The 24,222-nt window shown below is 36.7% G+C and overlaps 1 protein-coding gene across 1 annotated transcript; it reads left to right on the top strand.

The window, feature by feature from the left end:
- The first annotated feature begins 506 nt into the window (after positions 1-506).
- GUCA1C (guanylate cyclase activator 1C) lies at positions 507-23,720 on the top strand. Its single transcript, XM_015877749.3, has 4 exons — positions 507-701; positions 16,211-16,360; positions 18,980-19,067; positions 21,549-23,720. The coding sequence occupies exons 1-4, from the start codon at positions 507-509 to the stop codon at positions 21,677-21,679; spliced, it is 564 nt and encodes a 187-aa protein (XP_015733235.1). The 3' UTR covers positions 21,680-23,720.
- Positions 23,721-24,222: the final 502 nt, after the last annotated feature.

Here is a 24,222-nt window from a genome sequence, read left to right as displayed (position 1 = left end):
GTGCTTCAAGGAGGAATACAATAGGCTGTGTTAAGAAAAGCTTAATCCTCCTGTATTGGAGATGTAACAGTGAGCTGCCCACTTGGAGTTTCAACTTTTTCATCCTTATTGATGGCATAAAGTATACCTTTTTCTTACAGCCAATCCAGGATTAGATTTTTATGTCTTGCTAATTTTTCATAGTCAACAGCCTTGAGAATCTCCCAGTTTTTCTTACATGTATGTTTGTAGTTAGTGAGAGTTTGAATTTCCACAAACCATTATTTGAGTCTGGGCATCTAAACTTCTACCTTAACCACATTATGAAATCCCATCTTTGTTAGGACCAGGCATTAAAGGTAATCTCACATGGGTTCAAAGAGTCACTAAATAAAAAGAGAAGCTTAGCCATAAGAGGTTTAGTGTGGCCCTTTAAATGCAGTACTTGCTTGAGTTCTGGTCATGTGTAAGACGCTGAACCTGGGAGAGATACTTGTGAATAGAATAAGAGACATCTGCATAATAATATGGGTGCCAATGAATCTTTACCAGGTGATGGCTCTATCCCAGATATGCACCATTATTACAGCAAATTTATGAGAGAGTGCCCATCTGGACAACTTAGCCTGCACGAATTCAAGAAACTCCTTGGTCTGCAAGGGCTGGATCCACAGGGAGATCTATACATTAAACGAGTGTTTGATATCTTTGATCTGAACCAGGTAAAACTTCTTTTCTTCTTTAATCGTACAGGATTGCTTGTGAGTTGTAGCCTTCAGGCTTTTCTTTGTGCTCTGTTCAAAAATTTGCTGTCGTGGACAGGGTTGCTGGTGTGGAGCACCAAAGGCCAAGAGGTGGGACTGTCCTTTGAGGGCTTTGGGTAGAACTCTTGCTAGTGCTTTTCCAGGGATGCTTTAAAAATGTCAAGAAGCTATTCTAGAAATGAGATGTAATTTGCAGTCCGCTGGTTATACTTTTATCCTCTGCTTATCCAATGCTTGTATGTGAGTATATAAAAATATTTATACGATCAAATACAAAGTTAATGAACTCCTTTTTCAGAACAATATTAGACAAAGGGGAAAATATGATCTCCACTTAACCAGTGAAGTGCATCACAGAAAAACAAATTTGCCCGAAGTACTGTATTGAGTGTATGGCAGAGAGGAAAATGTAATTAAGATAAGGAGATAATACACACTGTGTGTTTACAAGACTAGATAGACTGAATGAAGAGGTAAAGTAAATTCTCTTGGCTATAATTCCAATTTACCCTCCCAGCTACTGCAGCAAGTGCTTGTATTTGCAATTTTGCACTCCCTAATGTAGCTGCCTGTTAGGGAACAGGCAATGTCAAAACTCTGTCCATCTAGTATTTGTGTGTAGCACCTTTCATTAGGTGTAGGTGACCTTAGACTATGTAGCTGTGAAGGAAGAAGGTAAAAGATATCTTACCAGATGGGCAGACAAGTGTGGGGTATTTTCTAGGTCTGCCTTCTTGCTGGTAGGTTCTCACTGCAGTGCTGCAATGTATCTACCAGCACACGCTCTGCAGATTTTCGAGACCTTAAGATTCTGTATTGATGTAGAGGTGTGAAGAGTGGAATAAATGTGAGTTTTAGAGAATTTGTTCACATTTAGTTGCCAGACACAAACAAAATGGCAACAATCCGCTAATGGTCGCTTCTCTGTATGAGGTGTTTCAGAGTTTTGTCACCCTGCTGTGCAGACACTCGTCACTCATATCTGAAGCAGTAAGGTAGACAGACAGTGAAGTAACTTTTCCCATATGAATTAATGAGCAGCTGCAAACTGGCACTTAATAAATATGTTTAAAACATAAAGGGACAGTACATATCACATGGAAGAAAGAGGCGGGAGGAGCCATGGTGGAACTTTTAGCTGCAGGGCATGCTATCTTTTTGACATAGCTTTCTGGATCTCCATCCTGAAAGATCTCAGCTGCTTCATTTGTGTGACTGAACTTGCCTTGTACTGGGAACATGCCTGTTACTTCTTTCTAAACTTTACCTGTCACTGTTTTTATCCTCATCTTCCTCAGCTGAAACAAGATTGGTCATGGGGAAAGGATGGAGAAATGGGATAATGACCAGGAATTCAGTATCTCAGAAAAATTGCTTTGCTACCCACCGTATTACTAACCTTTGCAGTTTTCAGGAATATATCCCTGTGAAACAGCAGAGTATGGCTGTATAGCCAATACAAGAGAATATTTTCTACTACAGTTTATTTTTTTTTCTGTGTCTCTGTTCTGTAATGCTAGGAGTCAGAGATGTAAGACTGATAACCTGAGCCCATGCCAGCAGATTTGTTGTATTTTTATCCCTATGTAGTATAATGTTTTGCCTTTCTGTTATGTCCTGAATTATTTTTTCTTTTTCTAATGCTGTTAACAGTACCCTGTTTTTTTCAAGACTGTTAACCACTATTCTTAAGGCATAGTTTTAGACACAGGAAATATCAATCAAAAACTTTTCAAGTTTGTGTCTATGATGTTTTTTATGTGGTGAGGCTGGAAATAAAGCAGCTTCTCAGAGCAGGAGAAAGGAATGCTGTTATCAATAAAGTAAAATAAGAGGATCTTCTCATTCCACATGTTCATTTTTTGTCCTTTTCCTTTTATATGGCTTTTTTGTCTCCACGGGGGATTCTGGTGAAAAAAAATAAGCTTTCATCCTGAAAAGTGCTTTTAGAAAAGTACAGATACGTGAAGAGTGAGTGATCAATGGAAAGCTTACTGGGAGTATCACACTGGAGTCTCTTGAATAGCAGTTACAATTCTACAAATAAGGGATCATTATCATTCTACAACACTGTGTAGAACATTTAGACACTGCATAATATTAAACAGATGATAATTTTTCATTTGCAAACCACCAAAGTTAATGCATGTGAGTGTATGTACAATACACGTGGATTCAGAAATAATTTGGCCATTTGGGTGTTTGCCCACATTCAGTTTCGCTCAGAACTACAGAAATTTCTCAGGTTTGAAGGTCAATATTTGATTTCCTGTGCTTTTCACTCATCTGGTTGTTGCTTTCTAATAAAGGGGTTGTTATCACAGTGAGCACTGGAGTATATACAATTTCTTGATATAGATGTTTTCCCTTTTCTTTCCTGTTATATAGCAGAGTTTAGCTAGACAGCTAGCAAAATTGAACTTTCTCTCATATTTTGCCTAGCTGACATTTATAGATACATGACCTGTTTTTTTCCCTTGTCTAACTTTTTGCGGCCAGACAGCATTGTGGTTTGCAAGTGGAGCTTTTATGATTTAAAACAGTTATGACTTCTATTGCTGAAGCTATTACATAAAAACATATAATCTGTGGACTGCTTTAAAGAAACTCATTTTGGAAAACTTAAGTCATTTAGTCAAGTCCTATGTTGTCAGAATAAAATATTTATTTCTCACATAGGCTCCTGTTTTCTTACAAATAGGAATCTCCTCAGAAAGCTGTGTTAATGTGTGGGGCCTGAGGTTAATCTACAGTTCCAATTATAGCAGCATAATGCTTCTTGAGATTAGTTGGGGTCATCCATGCTTAGGGGTAGCCCATTGTGAATATGATGGTCAAATGCTCTTAAAACATCCATAGGCTTTCTCATCTGTTTCCTGTATGCCCAGTATAAACCTTCTAGCAAGCAAAGTGTGGAATATTAGTCTTATAGGAAGCCAGTGAGATTTGTGTGGAAAAAATTGTTTGCATTTTTGCATTGCGTTTCACCTCCTTGCTAGCCTTGCTCCTTCTAGTTTTGGTCTGTTAAAGACATCTTTCTCTTTTTTAGGATTTCCATTTAAACCAGACATTGACAGTAAACAAGGAAAAAAATATTGTGGTAGCACTGTAGTTGTTTTTTTCATCACTCATGTGTTAATACTTGTAAGCATTGTTTCTATCACAGCATTGGCAGTATAATAAATGGTCTTTTGTCACAGCTTACCAATGGAAGTCTTCAAAAATAATGTTTTCTTTAAAATGGAAGTGCAAAAAAAAAAAAAAAAAAAAAGTTTATTTTTAAATGATATTTAATTATGCCATTTAAGGGAAAAAAAATGATCTCAGTCTTCATTCTTAAGCTATTTGTAATAAAAATTGAAAAATCACCAGTCAAAGACAAATAGCAAATAAAAGTAAGATAAAATGCTTATTTTATTCTCTCTGCATCTCAGTTCAGGCATAACTGCCATGCAGCCCTGGTTTATGTAGCCTAGTGATGAATTTTAGAGAGGAAACTGTTATGCTTATTTAAAGTACTTAAGTAGCTGCCAAATGTACTGATTTATACTGGGTTTTCTGTAAGAATATATAACATTTCAGAGATCGTTGTATAATTCAAAACGATGTTACACCAGTGCTAAAGAAGAAAATGTGCCTTGAAAAGAATTGTCTGCTATAATGATATTTCAGTGGAAGCATTGTTTTCTCTTAAACAGAATTATGGAGTAAAATCTGTAATCATCACTGGTACTACATAACACTTATGCTGAAAAGCCTTCTCACTTTAAATAAAAACCCAGAGTACTGTCATCCACTTCTAATAACTTCCAGAAAGGTTTGCAACTAATAAATTTAATGATCAAATATTGCAAGAATTGATTGATCGATTGGGTTCTTGTGTCCTGTGAAGGACAACATTTATATAGCCATTTATTATGTGAAACAATATCCAGAAGATGGGATGCTGCTGTGTTAGTTCTCTTATTGCTTATTTTGTCACAAATGGTCTTGTTGCTTTGCAAAAATAAATAAATATCATAGAATCATTAAATATCCTGGGTGGAAAGGGACCCATAAGGATCATCAAGTTCAGCTCCTGGCTCCATACAGGACCTGAGAGCATTGTTCAACCACTTTTTGAATCCTAGCAGTCTTTACTTGGTGAAAAGTAAAGATTAATAAGGTTTTGATTTGTAGCAGCAGTGAAAGAGTGTGCAAGCTCAAGGATTTTTTGTTAACATTTCTTGAAGTGTTGGGTAGTTCTCAACTGAGAATTGTAGTTGCATATTTCCTAAATTTATTGTGCAGACATATAGTCCACATTAAAGAGTTTACAAAATCTTTAGCTAAGCATTGATATCAATTTAGTTTGTGCTTTTTCATTTAAGATTTAAAGTAGTACTGTGATAAACTAGATCTCGTCTGACATCATTATGCAGATCAGAACCTAGAAAAGAAAATAAAAGGAATCAATTTTACATTCTAGAGAAGAAAGTTAAAGCAGATTATTTGATGTAAAACAGATAATAAGAAATGCAAAAGTGTGTTACTTCAGTAGAATTTAGTTATGTGTCAAATGATGTATGTAGCAATGAAAACTAAATATAAAACCCTTTTTTCCCCTGAAAGAACAAGAGTGTCTTTTCACCCCTCCTACTTTGCACAGTACTGACAAGTGTTGGGAGGCAGATTGCTGTTTCTCGTTTTGTCATCCTAACTCCTTCCCTACTGTACTTCTGTGCCTTTATTGTTTTGATTTTCAGTGATTTTCAGGTAGACTTTTCATCACCTGATTTTGTGGTCTCACTATAAATAGATGCTATCTTCTCTGGTTACGTTGGCATGAATTGGATTAGGCAAGTATCTATTCTCAGATATCGTAGCAGAAGGAAATGCACATAATTAGAATATGAAATTATCTTGCTAAAGAAGTTGCAGCTCTCAGATAAAACTACAAAGAGATATTTTATATTTTTCATATATGTTTTGGTGATTAATGTAACTAATTGACTTTGGGTCATTTTATTTCTCCATTTCTCCCCCTTCTTAAGAACTATAAGAGACAGAAAAAGATTTTCACTGATATGAAAATGTTGGGTTTTTTTACATGACCCAACTATTCAAAGGTTACATGTCACTACACAACAGCTGCCTTCCGTGTTCCTGTTAAAGCACGAAAAAAATCATAAAGAATTGCTGGTGAGCAATACTTCAGACACTACCTGAAACCTAAACATGAACTGTTCCCATCTCCTGTGAATTCAATTAGAACTACTTGGTATTTTTGCCAACTCTCCTTCACTTGAAACTTTGTTTTCCAGTTGAGAATCATTTCCAGGGCTGCCTTCATGTAAGTGTCCCTATGGTAACCACAGATTTGCCAACACTGTGGCATCCTCATCTCAGGAGATACTACCAAAATTGATTCACATTAGATGTGATAGCTAATAGTCATCAGAGGATGATAAGCATAGAAATATTTTCTCAGACTTTTCTGAACAACTTTCCTTTTTGTTTGGTTGGTTTTTTGTTTGTTTGTTTGTTTGTGGGGGTTTTTGTTGTCATTGTTGTTGTTGTTTTTGTATTCTAAGTCTTCAAATATCTGTGCAAATAATAAGTTCAGCTGCATGCATAATTTTAGGGATCTCTTCAGGTTGAAAAAACTAACTGGGCAATTACATTTTTCCTTGTTTACTCTAACCAACCAGCTTAACCAAAGATGTAAGGCTGCTGCAGCAACATATGCATTGCACACTACAGTAAGGGGTCAAGAGCCATATAGGCTGGTATTGTGCTTGGCAAGACATGCTACATTTCATGCTATTTATTTTCTCTGCTTACAATTCTTGTGTTGCCCTTGCACACATGGATAGTGCTATCACTTTGCCCAGATTAATATAATTCTTGCTTTTTCTGATTTTGAACCCTTTTTCATTCTCACAATTGCCTCTAATTAAGTCTATACAACAGGAAATGTTTAATAAAACACTTTTCGTGGCAATCATAGCTGTCAGAGTCAGCCATAAAACCTGTGTGTCAATCTGTTAATTAGCTTCTAAACAAAGGGCTAGATTAAAATAAGATCAGAAATGTATCTTAGCCAGAAATATCCTTTCTGTCAGAAGTAACAAGTCTGCAGCTCTTACTTCTAGAAATATTTTGGCTTTTGGAGTTGACACGTACATGTAGAAATCCTTTTCACGTTAGTTTTGGACACAATGCAATGAAAGCAACAAAACCAATAAAAACAGACAGTCTGCTATGCCTTAATCTGGAGTAATGTTGCACAAATTTATTTCAAATATAAAGCAACTACTCTGATTGCTGTAAATAAGTATGACATTAAATTATAGTTTGCTGTGTTCAAAGTAGTGCAGTTGTATTATTTTTGTCACTATGCATAAGTGCCTTTTAAAGGTACTATACCCTTATTAAAAAATTCATAGAATAGAAACAATGTTCTATAACTATTTAATCTGGTGCCATTAAACACTACTCATTAACAGTCTGTCTTAAAGAATGTCTTTGTTGTGCTTTTTAACTACCTGTAGAATTTTATCTGGAAATCTGGTTTTATATTGATTCCAAAAAAAGCTGTGGTATTCTTTTACTTTCTAAGTACTTTCAGACAATCACTGGTGAAATTTCACAATCCTGATTTTATTTTCTAGTTGTTTCTCATGAGAGTTACTGCTGTAATAGTACTAACTTATGCTGTAATAGCATGACATTACCAGCTAAAAGACTATTGTATCACTATTAGTAAAGCCATCCTTAGCTTAATAACATTATCTTTTAATTCTTTGTTCGTATGAGTTCTGGTCTAAAAGCTTTAGTTCAGAGTAATTCCCCAGCAATGGCACTGCACCATCAACCATGGAAAAGCTGATTCTTTAAGTAGAATCATAAAGTGAGGTCTGTGTCCTATTCCTATTAGAGCACCTGAGATTCAGGGGTTAAGTCAGTGCAGCCTGTAGGTCCTTTACAAAAGGAAATTATAAGGAAAGGTTTAAATCCGTCTTTTCTACTCAGTGACCAACATTATGAACAAAACTGAAGCAATTACACTTCTGTAATGATGTACGTAGGGCTTCTCTGAAATTTTAATTTAAGTATAAACAAATTAGAATGCACTCTGCAGTCATTACTGAGCATATTACTACCATTACCAGCTAACCCCATAATTCTGTCACATTATATGAACAGGCAATGAAGATTAACTTTGCACAGTTAATCATACTTACTTTTAAACACTGTTAGATTATTATACAGATAAAGAGAACAGTAATTTTAATCAGAAAGATTTCATTAATCTTTGTAGTGGGTTTTTTTTTAAAGAAATTTTAAGTATTTTTCAAAAGGGCAGCCATTATTTATTTCTATTTATTGCCTTCTTATTTATGAATAGAGGAAATGAAGGCTACTTCTAGTTTACATTTTGTTCTTTTTCCCCTTTATCACTTAAGCATTGCTTAAGCCCAAAACTATGTGCAGCTGTGATTAACGTATTTGTTGGTGAAAACAGTGTCAGTGAGCTGAGCTTTGGGAATAAGAACTGCAGAAAAAGTACAAGAGAAATCAGATCATCGGTTTTAACCAACCTGGTTACAAACTCAATTAGTGACACTAAATGTACAGCTTTCTTGTGACAAAACATGATATATAATATCTTATTTTTGATAGAAATAAAAAAGCCTATGAGGTAAAGAAAGTAGAGTATTAAAATTTTTCCTTCCTTGAGGTCCTTTATGTGATAATACATAGTAGCTTAGAGAATAATAGGAAATTTGTTTAACTTTTGGGAGCCTTCTTGCATACAACCTTTGAGACTTTAATTCCTAAGATCTGATGCAAGAACAACCTTTTTAAGGGGCATCTTTGCCACTAAAAACCAGTGTCCTTGCCCCTAGAAGGCATCTGTGTCCTCAAAGTTCTTTTCCTATAGGTTTGTCTCACTAGGGTTTGTCAAAAAAGAAGTTTGCTTGAACTGTCAGCAAGAAATGTGATGAAAAATAGAAAGCTTTGTGGTTATGGTTGTGTCTTTTAGTTTACTCTGTCTTGCCTGCTGCTTCAGGGAAGATGATCGTAAAATCATGAGCAAAGGCTCAACATTAGGGTTGGAGAAAGATGAATCATCCAAGAGATGATGGCAGAGAGCTTCATCATCTAAACACAAGATTTTCTTCTGCACAGCCCTTCTGTACACTGTTCTGTCAGGCTGTAAGCCTCAGCCCCATGCCTTGGTGATATCACTGTCTCCCTCCTTGTCCAATAACCATGAAAGAAAATAGTATGTGGTAACAAGGGACTGGAGAGAAAAAGGGAGAAGGGGAGATACAAAAAATAAATAATTGTTGTTTATCTTAGAGTATTGAATTCCCAAAAGTTTTGCCAGCAAACCTGAAAGCCCAGTATTTTCTAAGCCACCAAGCAAAGAAGGTCTTCTTCATCTGGACAAGGCAGAACTTTGTATAACAGTTTAGTCAACATAGCATGGCCTCTTTATGTAACAGAGAGTGTGCACCTATCACAAAACCACAGAGTGATTTGCCACTCCTTATTTCCTGCTTCTTCCTTCATCCTTACCTAGCAGCCTTTGTATGTCAAGAGTTTCCCCCCTTCACTGTGACATGTCAGATTTGTTTACTTAGCAAACTGGTGATTCTAGCCACATCTAGACAGAGGTCTGGCATCTTCTCCAAGCCCCAGATTCCATCATCAGAACTCAGGGACTTGTTGAAATTGGGAAAGATTAAATAGAGCAAAATGAATCCACTTTTAGTTTTTGAGAATGGAGAAATCAGTACTATGAAATGGAGGAGCACACAGGTTTAGCTATAAATTTCACAGAAGTTATTCTGAGCTGTTGTAATCTGCTCTTTGACCTGTGCCAATAATGTGCTTCTCGCTGCATTATCAGGCTTAAGTAATAGTCTAAGAGATGGGGTGGGGAGGGTAGGTGGCTTAACATTCTAAGCTCAGGGCTTGAAATACCTGCACAGTCTATATTTGCACACTTACTAATCCAGATAGAGTCTGTTGAGCTATTCTCCTGCTGTTGGGCTGAGTTCTGTACAGTTTAGGGGCAAAACTGAAAACTACACCATTTATTTTGTATGTTACCATTATTATATGAGTCCTCAGTACTCTTACTTAAGTAAGACAAGGAGTTCACAATGAGTAGGGTTTTACAGGAATAGAAACCATTCTTTTCAATATGCATGACTATGGCTTGCCACAGGAAATGGCTGACTAACCCAGCAGCTATCTCAGTAGAAATGCATCAACACTATGAGAAATCCATGTTCAAGAGCTACACAGCCAAAATGCCCAGGTCTGGCTGTTCTAGCCCACCCTTGAGTGACTGCACTGTTTTGCATTGGCTGTGTATTCACAGTCAATTATTTTTAATCTGCATTAAAATAATTTGAAGCTGTGAGAGTTTTTTTAAGGACATGTAAAGATTAGCAACGCTATTCTTGGAATTAAAGCATAATGGCTTTTTCAGGCTTCCAGGGCTTGAGTACTAATTCTTGTTGCATAAGGCTGCCATTCTTTTTTTTCCTTTTCCCTTGCAGTCTGTCCTGACGGAATAGAAGTCAGCAGCTTCAATTGTACATAAGCCAACATTCTGAAGAAAAAACCTCACATAAAAAGCTAATATTAAATGACTCTGTTCTCAGGAGACCCCATAACTAATGAAGAACCCCATTTTTATACATTATTTTGCCCTTGTCTAGCTGTAGGTAAATCTTAATGTTTTTTGACAGAAAGGAAGATGTCACCTGTCATTTGCTAGTTTCTAGCTAGGATTTCAAAACAGTTATTCTCAAACATGTAGACCTTACCACCATTCCTTTCAGTATGTGGGCTATATCAGTATAATTAGCCTGACCTAGCCTAAAGTGAACTACTAACTTCTGCTTAAAACCAATTTAGTTGTAAGTTCTACACCTGAATATTTGTCTCCAAACTTCTTGAGCTCCAGCTCACATCTCCTGTAACCTCTCTAGTACTGAGGAATTAAGCATACACTCTCAAGCCTTTACTGGTTGGTTTTTATCTTCTTTCTCCAATTCTGATTTGGTTGATCAGGAGTTGGGCAGTGCCAGAAACTTCTGCTTGCAAGAATCAAGGCACTCAGACTGTCATTTTTGGCTGCATGGAAGCTTGCTCTGAAATTAGTCTGATGCCTACATGTCATGGGTGTTCTAAAATGAAAGGGATAAATTCTGCTGTGTGTAATCACTGAAACATGGTGGGATTATTCACATAACTGGTGCACCATTATTTAGAGCTATAAGCTTTTAAAAGGGACAGGCAAGGTTGGAGAGGTGGGGGAGTTGCACTTTATGCTTAAGAGTGGATAGACTGTGAGGAGCTCCCTCTGAGAAACAGTCAGAAGCAGGTAGGCAGAATGCGGTTTAAAATTGGGGATGAAGTCAATAAAGGACATCTGGTGTTTGGGCTCTACTACAGGCCACCTGATCAAGATGAACCTGTTGATGAGGCCTTTCTGCATCAGCTACAAGAAACTTTGTGCTCACAGACTCTCATCCTGATGAGGGATTTCATCCACCCATATATCCGCTGGCAAGACAAGATGGCAAGCTGTAAGCAATCCAGGAGACTCCAGGAGTTCATTGATGACAACTTTCTAGTTCAAGTATTGGACGGCCTGACCAGAACTGTTGCTGGACTTGCTTACTAATGCAGAGAAGACTGTTAAAGATATTAAGATTGGAGGCGGCTTGGGCAGCAGTGACCACAACCTTGTTGAGTTTGTGATCTTGAGGAATGTGGGCCTGGCAAAGAGCAAACTTCCAGTTGTTTAAGGAATTATTGGATGCAATCTCCTGGGAAGTTGTTCTTATAGACAAAGAGGTGGAACAAAGCTTACTACGTTTTAAGGATGCCTTTCTGAGGGTACAAGAGTTCTCTATCCATCAGAACAAGAAAGGGGGGAAGGAAACTGACATGGATAGGCAAGGATCTGCTGATCAAACTGAGGGAAAAGAAAGGCAAGTACAGGCAATAGAAGTGAGGGCACATCACCTGGGAAGAATACAGGAATGCTGTCCAAACTTGCAGAGATGATAGGATTAGGAAAGCCAAAGGAGATCTAGATCTAAACTTGGTGAAGGATGTTAAAAAGAAGAAGAAGGGGTTCTATAGGTGCATAGCTTTTGGAGAGGATCCAGAGGAGGGTCATGAAGATGATCCAAAGGCTGGAACACCTCTCCTATGGAGACAGTCTAAAGGAACTGGACCTGTTCAGCCTGGAAAAGAGAAGGCTGTGAGGAGATCTCATTGAGGCCTTCAAAAATTTAAATGGAGATTATAAAGAAGAGGGAAATAAACTTTTTACATGAGTAGATAGCAGTAGGACAAGGAGTAATGGTATTAAACTAAAGGAAGGGAGATTTAGATTAGATGTCATGGGGAAGTTTTTTATTGAGAGTGATGAGGTGCTGGAACAGGCTGTCCAGAGAGGCTGTGGATGCTACATCCCTGGAGGTGTTTAAGGCCAGGTTGACTGGGGCCCTGGGCAATCTGATCTAGTACTTGATCTAGCATCTGGCAGCCCTGCATGTGCTGGGGGCATTGGAACTTGATGGTCCTTGAGATCCTTTCCAACCCAAATCATTCTTCTACAATCCATTCTGTGATTCTATGATAATTAGTGAGATCTCCACCATACTGAAGGATTTGTTTCATAAATGCTTGCTTGACATGGACTGATGGCTGTACTTATCTTAGCAAATCCAAAAGCTTAATGTCCAAGGCGTGTTCTTCAGATGTGAGGATCATCTTGGAAGCAAGTGCTTGTACAGAGGGTACGGAGTGTTGTCCAGGTCTTTGAAAGTGTTTTAGAAGGGAGAGAGAACTCATCCCTGTAGGGGCTGAGGGTGAATGTGCCAAAGTCCTGCTGGGGAGTTGCTAGCCCAAATTGCTCTCCTGGACAGGGAAGGGCAAGCCCAGGATGGCCATTTTTCAGGCAGAGCCTGCCTGCACTGCTCCATGGAGTCTGGGGGCAGTGGGCTGGGTAGGAAGGGCCCTGAGGATTTGTGTCATGTAATCAAAAAATACTCCTTCCAATTTAGAAGTCTACTTTTGGGCTTGTTTTGTGAATTAAATCTTGTTACAAGGGACTTCAAAAATACCTGTCAATGAAATCTAAGTAACTTAAACACAGCATCCAAAGGAACTGCTACACACAAGTCATGTGGTCTCATGGTCTTATCTGACCTTAACATTCTAGTTCACCTGATCAAGCTGTTAAAGACTAAAAATTTAGTTAGTTATTCTTGTTAAGTGTACTAAGCCAAGGAGTATGTCTGGAGGTCTTATTCAGGGGCACATAAAAGAAGTTTAGGGGGTATTTTTTGTGGCTCTCCAGCCAATTTCTCAGAACTGCTTTTGGGAGGTTTTTTCCTGTTTTGGAAAGGAGATTTTCCACCTTTACCACTGTATCCTGAGTGCATATTTTGTGAGCTTAACCCAGCAGTCTTCATGTGTGCAGGAGGGGAAGTGAGTATGAATTCACCATTACTCAAGACACCTGTGGTATTGAGGGTAACACACTACCACCAAAGTAGGAAGAGACAGTCAACTCATACCCACCTCCATCAGTCCTCCGGTGTTCTAAAATGTCAAAACAACAGGCTTCACCAGCGCTACCTTTTTTAAATAAAAATATTATGAATTAGCCCTTTGGAATAGCATAGTAAAACACAAGAAGTAAAGAATTTCTATCTTCTTCCACTAGTAAATAGCTCTGCTTATTCTGTTATTTTAAACTTTTTATTACTGTTTATTTTATTATTTTTATGATAGCCCTTCTCTTGAGATTGAGTGACTTCCTAATAAGCAACAGATACATTAGCATGTGTGCTGCACAGCGTGAGGCTGTACAGAGCCCAGAGACACGTGAGGACATACCTCATGTGTATTGTGAATCGTTACAGAGAAGCAGATGGGTAAATCAGCACTGCAGTATTCTTTTAATAACATCATAATACATTTATTGCACTATTTATTGTACTCATAGAGCTACAGGATGATCTTCATCAGTTACTGTTATGATTTTTCCATTATTTAATGCACTGTTCTGAGGCTCTTGTATACTACTATAAAAAGCATAATATTTCTTTTTATCTGAGAAAACTCTGGATGTCTAACAGAATCTCTACAGCTTTCACATCATGCAAGTATTTTCTTTTCTACCTACAATGTATGTTTTTTGTGGATAACAGAGAAACGGCACATTTCTTATCAGTGCCTCTATAGAGTGCTTCTGGTTCCATACTGTGCTGATAAACGTTGGACTTCTTAGTATCTCTATTCCTGGTGTGTTTGAGGTTACCATGCTGTACACAGTCTTTGTATGTCCACAACTCCATGTGACTGGGGCTTCTCTAAAAAGCACGTTGTTTCAGATGTATTTCAGAAATATTTTGGCTTTTTTATTTGTTGGGTTTGGTTTTCTCTTGTTTGGATGGATTTTTAACCTTTGTCTTTCATCCCTTCCTGCCTGGGACAGGACAAATGACCCACTAGGCAAGACGTTATGCCCACCATATTAACCTTATTGTTACATTTCCCAAGCTTCTGGTATTCTGTTGCTGGTCAGACCGATGGAATTGAAATATATAGAAAGAAAAGAAACAAAATACTGTTTTCCAAAACCCAAAATGAAATGTAAGGGAAAAAAAAAAAAAAAAAAAGAAGAAGAAGAAGAAGAAGAAGAAGAAAATGAACCCGGGCATGAATATCTAGCAAGCCTTAAATTAATCTGTAGTTTAACTAAATATTATGAAATTCTATAAAGGAACAGCAATGCAAAATACACCTAATCACATTCTCAGTAGATTATGAAATCCAAGGTTGGAAATATAATCAGTAAAGTAAAAGGAGCCCTCGGTAAAATATCTGATGGAGTATTTCTTGAAATAGTATTCCCAAAATTGAAATCCAAATTGGTGTTCCAGAAAGAAGCGCAAAGTTTGTGTTACATAATGTCTTTTTTTGTTTGTTTTTGTTTCTGTGTGTGTATTTGTTTGTTTGTTTGTTTTTTTAATCTCCTTTTAACATTGGGCCTTGCTTGAAAACTATATGTAGTTACTATTGAATTTCATTTCAGCCCAAACTGTAGTTGAGAAATACCTTTGCCTTTAGTGAATTTGCTGTAATTAAAATTAAAGTAAGTCTAGTAATGATGGCAGAACCTGCGCAGAGAGGCTCAGCCTGCAAAAGTTATTCATGTTCAGTACCTGTCTACATATATATTGAATCTGGTGTATTTGAAACTTGGGTACTACAGTGCCAAACCACCTTGAAGAGAAATCAAAACAAGCACTACATGTATGGCAATGGGTCACAACATACCTTTACAAGTCTTCTTTTCTGTTACTTTAGTACAGTCTGGAGGACAGACTAATGCCTGCTGATTGCAAAACCTCAGAAGGCAAGACGTGTGTTGATGTAAGGCAATAAATATAAGTAACATGTTAAACCTACTGGATATTCATCCAATCTTCTCAGCCACAAGCCATCTAAAGCTGATGACAGTCTTTCCAAGGTTTTCCAAGTGGCTGGATTCTGACCAATGTAAAGATCACAAGATTAAATTTACCAGCTGCTAATTCTTTTTATATGCACATGGGAAACAGTTGGAGCTAGTAGTCTCCAAATTCAACAACTGTTTCTTCCACCCTCACCAGATTTTTACAGAAACAGAGGAATCGTCACGGTAACTTAGACCACTTGACCGTGGAGTACTGTCCTTGACAGGTTTCCTTCAGTAACATCGCAGAAGGAAGCAAGACATATGGAATTAAATCCATCTGAAATGCTTCTTCCCTATGATTAACCCCAATCCTCACTATTCCAAAGCTAGTTTATGACTTGAAAGCTTTATATCCCATGTGAAATTTATTGGTCAGAGGGAACTAATGCTTATATGAATAAACTATAGTATCTATCACTCATGCTGAGTTATTATTTACCATATGCAACATTTATTGCATGATCTCTCAGATTAGTAACATCTGGAGCTGCTCTGTTGCACTGGAAAACATCCACATTTCTGCAGTACCCACGTGAATATAAGCAGCTCCACAGCAGACATCTCAACAGTATGAAGTTGGATATCCAAGACTCCCCTTTTTCTTATGTGGAAGTCTACCACAAACCTGTTTTTTCTTCTCAAACAATGTCAGAAATAATTGCTGTGAACAAAATTGCTTCCCCCAGAGCTTTCCAGGGAGAACAAAACTGCCTGTGCTAGGATTCCTTCTTACAGTGCTTCCAGTTGAGCTCATCCTTTCTAAATGCCAGGGGAAATTTCTATGCTAAGGTGCTTTATATATCAGCTTGTATTATAGTGAATTTGATAACCAGTTTCTGTGAAATTGCCAGAATAAGCAAAAAAGCAACGTTGTTAAACAGGTTTGTTTGTTTGTTTGTTTGTCTCTCTCTCCTAGGATGGATTTATAGACTTCTTGGAGTTCATAGCAGCAATAAATTTGGTTATACGAGGAAAAATTGACCAAAAATTGAAATGGTATTTTAAGCTATATGATGCTGATGGAAACGGATGCATTGACAAAAAAGAACTATTGAGCATATTCGCGGTAAGCAAATTATGACCTACAGCAATTGCATCTGGCATAGGATGTTGTCTCTGAAACAGTGTTTCCACGTGTTGTATTTTACTGGTTGTAAAGCCAAAATTGTTCTGGCTAATGACACTCTGGTTACTAGCTTCTTGCTTACTGAAGTAAACAGTAGTGTTTTACTTTAAACCAGAATTCTACAGCTATGTGCGTCTTTAGTGGAAGTGAAAAACTGTAGAAACAGTAGAAACATTGTTCTGATGAACTGCATCATAAGGCAGGGTAGAACTGAAGAAGCATAATGAACAAAACAGATGGTTACAAGGGTTTGTGCCAGTTTATTGTGGAAAAAATGGCTTCTACAACTGAACTAGAAGCTGGAAACAATATAGGTGTCATCAAAACATTCCAATGTTTTAATGCTTTTTGAAAGGCTTTTAGATTTGTTTACTGCAAATGTTATTACTCTTTTTTTTTAAATTAAATTGGAAAAAAATAATTTCATCGTTAAATCACGAACAGACATTTCAATATAAATATTGTAGATTTTTTTTTTTTTTTCAGAAGAATGGGTCAATTTCAAACCTATGAAAACAAAGCAGGGTAATTTTTTTTTCTGTAAAATGTTTTCCATATTTTTCAACTCACTCTAGTGAATGAATCTTTTACACTTCAGTAGCTGCTTTCATCCAAAAAGTATTATAGGGTTTCTTGCAAATATGAAGATCAAGGTTCTGCTGCAGGGGACATAAAATCTAAATAGTTACTTAAAGTGATAATAAACAAGGAACTTGCTTTTCACAAATTCTGTCTTAGTGCTGCTGCCTGACAAGGCACTTTCAAGAGCTACTGACCCAAATTAAAGGAGCCAGATTAGCCATGTGGTCAAACAAATGAAATTGATGCATCCCTTTACAAAGAACAGTGTTCTGAAGATAGAAGAGTCTGCACAGCCCAGATTTCTCCTCTTTTAAGACTAATGTCATCTTTCTATTGTAGATATTCTCAATTATTTTTCACTTGAAGGTACTGATGCAACTGCCTTTGTCTTGCACTTTATCTGGAAAGTGAATTAAAATCATTTTAATGTAAAGATGTCATTTTTTGCTTAACTTGTTTTAAAACCTTCCAAACTTCCAGGTGTTTGCTTCTCTTTTGGATTAAAAGAACTTAAACCTGCACGAGTCATTTTACTTAGGCTAGATTAAAATAGGTGGGCACTAAACAAAAATAAAAATACAGGCTTACAGCCATTAAGGGCTCCGCTTATGCCAAGCATTAATAAGCAAAGGCTTATCCAAAAAGATATATCAGATCTGAGACTCTAATTTAGACTGAAGAAGTCCAGTTAAAATTTCATTGGTCCCTTCAGCTATACGAAATTTGGACCAGAAGATCATTATAAGCCATCAAAATTCTGCCCAAATCACCTTACACCCTGTCAGTGCCCTCTTAATAGCCTAGTTGGTGTATTTTATTATTTAGAGGGCTTCTGTGGTAGTCAGTACATCAGGAACGACTGTTTTACTCTTAGTGTGACCAAATTAACCATGACAGATGTACAGCCTTATAAAGGCTGCACTGGGGTCAGACTTATAAAATAGCAAAGAGTATATGAAGTATGAATGAGTAATACAAACAAGGTTATCTACCTATTTTTTGTAAAATTCTTGCCATTTTGGGGGAACTCTGTGTAAAGTGAGGTAGAGAGATAGTGGTGGTCAGGAATTCCATATCAGTGCTGAACTCATTTAACATACATTTTAATTAAACCCGATGATTTCTAAAATAAAATCAGGAATACCAAAAGAAAGGACTGATGGCCGTTCATCTCAAGATGATTCAAGTAAAAAAAAAAAATTGTCTATAGTATGTCCATTTAGAACATACATGTGTGTTTACATATATTTTTATCTATTCCCCCTGTCACTTAATAAATAATTATGATACTGATTTTGAATTCAGCTCTTTAAGTATGTGCTTGTTGCATCTGGACTGTCGTTTATTAACATGTAGGCTTATATTTTATTGATCAGAATGACCAACGTTATGCAATAATGATTACAACAGTAAACGGGACAGAATTTTGCAGAAGTATTCATTTATACCTTTATTCTCGGATACCTTTGCCATAGAAAAAGTAGAGGGGAGACTTCTGTTTTAGACAACTGAATTCTGCCAACTTCTAATTTGTGATGAATGATTAGTAAGTTAAACATGTTTTATTAAAAGATAAACTTAGGCTTTCTCATCATGTGCTTTCAGCTGTGAAAAATAATACTATATTTAAGTCACACAGATCATAGGGCACTCCCTGAACACAAAGATTTCTCTAGGGTGAAAAAAAGAAAGTGCTGGTGTGGATTGAACAAGTGCATTGAACAACAGAGGTGCCACATGGTTTCAGAAGACCTTCAGAGATATGTAAATGCAGTCTCTAATCTTCAGGCTGTGTGATGTTAATTAAATTTCCGATCCTCATTACTGAAGATTTACTTGAAATAGCAATTTATTTAGTGTTTTTGAAGAGCTGTTGAACTAAAGAGCTGCATTCCAATTAGTGCGGTTGCCAGTGTATTGTTTTCATAACTTGGAGGGAAAAAGGTCTGAAAGAACTTTCTGCATTTCTGCCTCCAGGCTATCCAGGCTATTAATGGACAGACCAACATGACTGCCGAAGAATTCACTAACATGATATTTCAGAAGATAGATGTGAACAATGATGGTAAGAATCTAGGTTTTCTTGGTATTGGCAGTATTTACCTCCCCCTACCCCATGGGGGAGTGCGGGATCATAAAGGGAGTTGAGCAGACAACTGAAGTACTGAAAACCTGAATATGTATTCTCTCAAATTTACAGTGAAGCGTAGATCAACTGCCTCTATTAGCTTAGCACAGGAATTGTATGTAGTAGCAGCTAAAACATGAACTGCAGCATCTTGCACTGTTTATCCAGAATGCCAATCCTCTGGCTGATCAGCAAAATCAACGTGATCAAAAATCTGCCTAAACATGTGTCTTAACTTGCCCAAACTGAATAAAAAAACCAGAATGCAAGGTTGCACGTGCCATGTTTGAAAAGATTGGACAGCATACTTGATGTCTCTTCAGAATCTGAATGTTAACATATGCTAAGACACATGCTATTGTTTCTTCTCAAGAGAGCTAGACTAAGCCAATTGGACTTGCAGTTAGAAACTAAAGCTTTAACTCACTGCTTTGGAGTTGTTTTTAACATAAGATGTGTCACGTGAATATGCTCCCTCCCATTTCCAACCATGAAAATCCTCCTTCCACTGGCGCCTACTGAAATCATTAACAAATTAGGAACATAAGGAAAGCATTGCTGAGCAAGATCAGATGGAGACAGGGTTTTAGGCTTTTATGTTGTTTTTCATTATTTGGGTGTCTTACTTTGTGTATTAAGGTTACTTTTAAGAAAACTGTTTGCAATATATGATCAGAACATAAATAATGCTCTTGTGATGCATATGAATGATTGGTAGAGCATTTTTGCCTACCTACTGGAACCATTGTTTGGGTAAAGGCAAATAATAGACTTCAAACAACATAGTCATATTCTAGAATCTAACCTCAATACTATGATTATTTTTACTTTGGCCCCTGTGTTGATATTTGTTCACTGCAAGTAATAGCTGTATCTGAGTTAGACAATTAGCTGAAAAAGTAATTGGTATGTCTTACATTTTAGCTATGGGACATGAGAACATGAATTATTCAGAATCCTCTCCATAAAGCCTCTATTTCAAGCTGCTTTCCATAGCTAGTTATTTTTAAATGGCTGCAAAGCAGCAGGATTAAACCAACCTGAGGAGTAAGACAAGAATTGCCAAGTTTATCTTAAACTATGCTATGATCTTGTAGCTACCTATTAAATATACATCTATATAAAATAAAAATAAAAATAAAATGTAAATAAACAAGTTGTGATCTCCTTCATCACGTTAAAATACATGAAATAATCTTGTGGCTGTTGGGAGCAATTCCTAAAACAAATCTCCTGATGGCTTTCAAATTTATTTTCACTATTAGAAGGAAATCTGAGGTTTGTGACAGTCCCAGTGCGCCTGGACATGCCAACGTAACTTCTCACTGGTAACTGCAGTGTTCTTTGTACAACTGCATTCTGGTATTGTTACTTTGAAATACCACATACTCCTTTCGCTGCAGCCTATGTGCTAAGACTTGCATCAGAAGGGGTCCTTTCACTGTAATAGTGTGCATATGAACCTGCTTAAAGTGCAGACAGTACCACATAACTGAACAGGCACTGAGTCATACAGCTATTCTTCTCCTGGCCTCTTGTAATTTATTACTCGAGTAAGAAATCATTCATTATTATGATTTTAATAAAAACTTTAAGCCATTCCAAGAGGAAAAAAACACTATTCCTTTTAAACCAAGCTCTGTCTCCCCTCTCAGAGAGAAACAGCATCACTGGAATAACTTCTGAATGGAGAACTGTGTACACTGCAGTGTACCTTGCCAGCAGACACATGCCTTGAACTGACCTTTGCCTTCACTGCTAGGCAAGGGAGCAGGGAAAGAGAAAAACTGCTAAAGAGTTCCTGTTCCTCAAAAAAAAATTAAAAATAAATAAAGAAATAAAATTAAATAAAAAAGAAATAAAATAAAATAAAAAGTGGTTTTTTTAGTTGTCTTGAAACTTCCAAAGTACTACCTGATTCTGGCATGAACCCCACAAAAAATCACTTCCTAAAAGAAATCTAAAAAAAATAAGACCATTTTAGTTGCTTATCTCTAAGCAAACCACTTAATAGATTTTTTACTACATCTTATCCTGGCTCTAGATAATCCTAATAGTTAACACAGGGGCCATGCCTTGTAATCCTTGGCAAATCATGCCCTAGCCTATGGTAAAGCCACCTATAAGATAAACTCCAGTTACCTTGGTAAGAATAGGTCTGTGTAGCTAAATTCAGTCTGAGTTGGCTTAGACTTCTGTGGTAGGAGTCTTTGTTTTAGCAGAGAAAAGTGAGTCTGAATTCTAGAATTTGGTGCAAAATGGGAATATATTAGAAAATATTCTTCCTGTATTTGCATACCAGCAGTGAAGAAAAGAGAATATTCTTGAGGGATACAACTTGGCTTGAATGGCCTTGTGTCGCGTTGAGAATGATTGCTTCATTCCTTGGTTCCTAAGGAGTATCTGATTTCCTTTTAGGGGAACTGACTTTAGAAGAGTTTATCAGTGGTGTGGAAAGAGACGAAGATCTAATGGAATTGATTACGAAAAGTTTTGACCTTTCCAATGTAATCAAAGTCATACAGAATGGCAGGCGGCACAGCATCTGAAGGATTCAGTGATGGATGTTGCATCTGTGTCGTCTACTTGAGGAAGATAATATTTCCTACATTCAGAGAGCTTGATGTTGTCAAAACCAGCCCAGACAGTACTGACCCACCAGCTCGAAGAAAAATTCTCCTTTGGAATTTTCACTCTTGATTCCACATCTCTCCATTTCTTTATTCTGTCTCTCACTAATGACCTTAGCAGCTACAGAACACAAACTTTTGTCCATGTGTAATAGAAAAGATATTTGATGCAGTACAAATAATTTTTTTTTTATTGTTTTTAATAAACATCTCAAGGTAATCAATAAAACAGTGACACTATTGCAAAATACAACCTTTCTAGAAGACATGGAGTTAATACATTTATTATTCCAAATGTTGGTTCATTAACCTACTACTTTAGTGTGGCGATAGGTAGGACTGGCTTCTATCCGGGTCCATTAAAAACAAAGACTATTTTGCATTAATTTAACATTTGCTTTAATCAGCGCTCAAAATAAGAGCAGATTCTTGGAGAAACACCTCAGCCAGCTCAGTATTCCAGAGATGTGCATCCTCTTGAACAAGCCATATAGCACTCTTGATTTTATTACATCTGTAAATTAAAATAATGTGATGCTTTAATGCTTTTGGCAGGTTTCAGCTACTGTTCTTTCAGATTAACCTTTAGAGAAGCACTGGAATGAAATTTTGTTTACTTTGTAGAGTAAAATTAGAATTTCAAAGAATGGTTAAAACAAACGATTTTGTAGGCACTGGAACAAACATCATCTGGTTTCCCAGAGATTTGTGTCCTTTCACTTATATGTCCTTCTTTGCATAATAATTTATTTTCACTGGGCTCTTTGCCATGGCTGCACGAGACAAAAGGTAAGAAGTATCATGACAAGTTCATACTGGTGGGACTGCTGGCTTCTGCCAAACAGACTGTTCAACAGCTGCATTCTTCCTGCCTTTCCTTGACAGGGAGTACAAATTATGGTATGTCTGTCCTGCCCAGATACTTGGGCGAAAGCTTTTAGCAATTTAGTCTCTTTGAGACTTCTACCTTCTTTCAAACTGGTTTGCAATCATCTCTGAATGTGGTAGTTGTTAGGAGCGTAGAGAAGAGATCTGTAGATGGCATGATCACAGATGCCTCATTTTCTTAGTAAACCAAGTTAAAAACAACTTACTATTCTTTTTAATAGACGAGTAATTCTGTGTTCTGAAATGTAATTGTATGGGTTGTCTAAAATTCTAGTTCTGTCTGGGGTTCTGTTGGGATAGATTCTTAAGTTTGCAACGAGGTGTATTAAATCACTACAATTATGTAATAAGTACTCCTTGGCCACAACACTGATACTAAATGCTCTCAGAAGCATCAACTTAAGACAAAATAATTAGTGCATGGATTAATGTAGGTTGAAATAAACCGTTATTAAGGCTTCCATATGAAAAAGCTTTTCATCTAAATTCATTATGAATCCATGTCCCTCTGCACAAGAAATGTGCTCCATCATCTGCAATTATATCAGGTTCTAGTTTGATCAATAAAATATAGTAAAAGTATGCAACAAGCATCACTTGACATTATAAACAGTTCTGACATTATAATTCTGACATTTGAATCTTGTATCAGAAAGAAAAAAAAATGATCTATGAGATTTCTGGTGGGTTTGAACTTTAAGTTCTTGTATTTATTCATTGTTGACGTGTTAATATCTCACTGTCATTATCAGTTTTCTCACACCTAGGCTTTAAAAAAATCACTTTTCTTAATATCCTTCTTTTACATTTAGATTCTACAAGGTTGGTGTTCTTCCAAACAGGCTTTAAAGTGTTTTAAATACAGTTGTCCAGTCTAAGCAATTTGGGTGTATGGTTAACAGCTGTGGTTTGACTACCGACTTTGAAACTGACTACTGTCTGTGTATGATGGAGCTTTTTTTTTTTTTTTTTAAATAAATAAATGGATTTTTAAAAGAATATTTGAATTTACCCATTTTTTCCCCGTGTAAATGTAATTACATGAACTGAATTACCAATTTAAGAAGAGTGTTGTTCTGTATTAAAAATATCCTTTTTAAGGAAATTCTTATTCTTTTGCTTTTTGTTGTTAATCTAAATTTTAAAGGGGTATGTAACATTCTCACCTTAATACTTCAATATCAAATAATTTAGCAGAAACCTGTATAATTAAGAAAAGGTATATTTTGTTTAGTATAGCATATCATATTTCCAAAAATATTCACGTACAGCAACTCCACGTGTATTTGAGGGCCCTTGTAAGATTCCATCTAAATTTTTATTAGTTCATTAACATGAAGTTCAACTAGCTACTTTAGTATTATTGGATACACAGGTGCGGAAGATAAATCACAGAATCATTAAGGTTGGAAGGAACCTCTAGGGATCACCTAGTCCAACACTCCATGTTAAAGCAGTTCCCTTTAGCAAGTCACACAGGAAAGCATCCAGGCTGGTTTTGAATATGTCCAGAGAAGCAGGTTCCACAGCCTCTCTGGACAGCCTGTGGCAGTGCTCTGTCACCCTCACAGTAA

The sequence above is a fragment of the Coturnix japonica genome, chromosome 1 (assembly GCF_054131305.1).
Source record: "Coturnix japonica strain WE chromosome 1, WE-NBRP24, whole genome shotgun sequence".
Taxonomy (NCBI): Eukaryota; Metazoa; Chordata; class Aves; order Galliformes; family Phasianidae; genus Coturnix; species Coturnix japonica.
The sequence above is the reverse complement of the archived record's forward strand: the minus strand, read 5'-3'. Positions and strand labels throughout refer to the sequence as shown.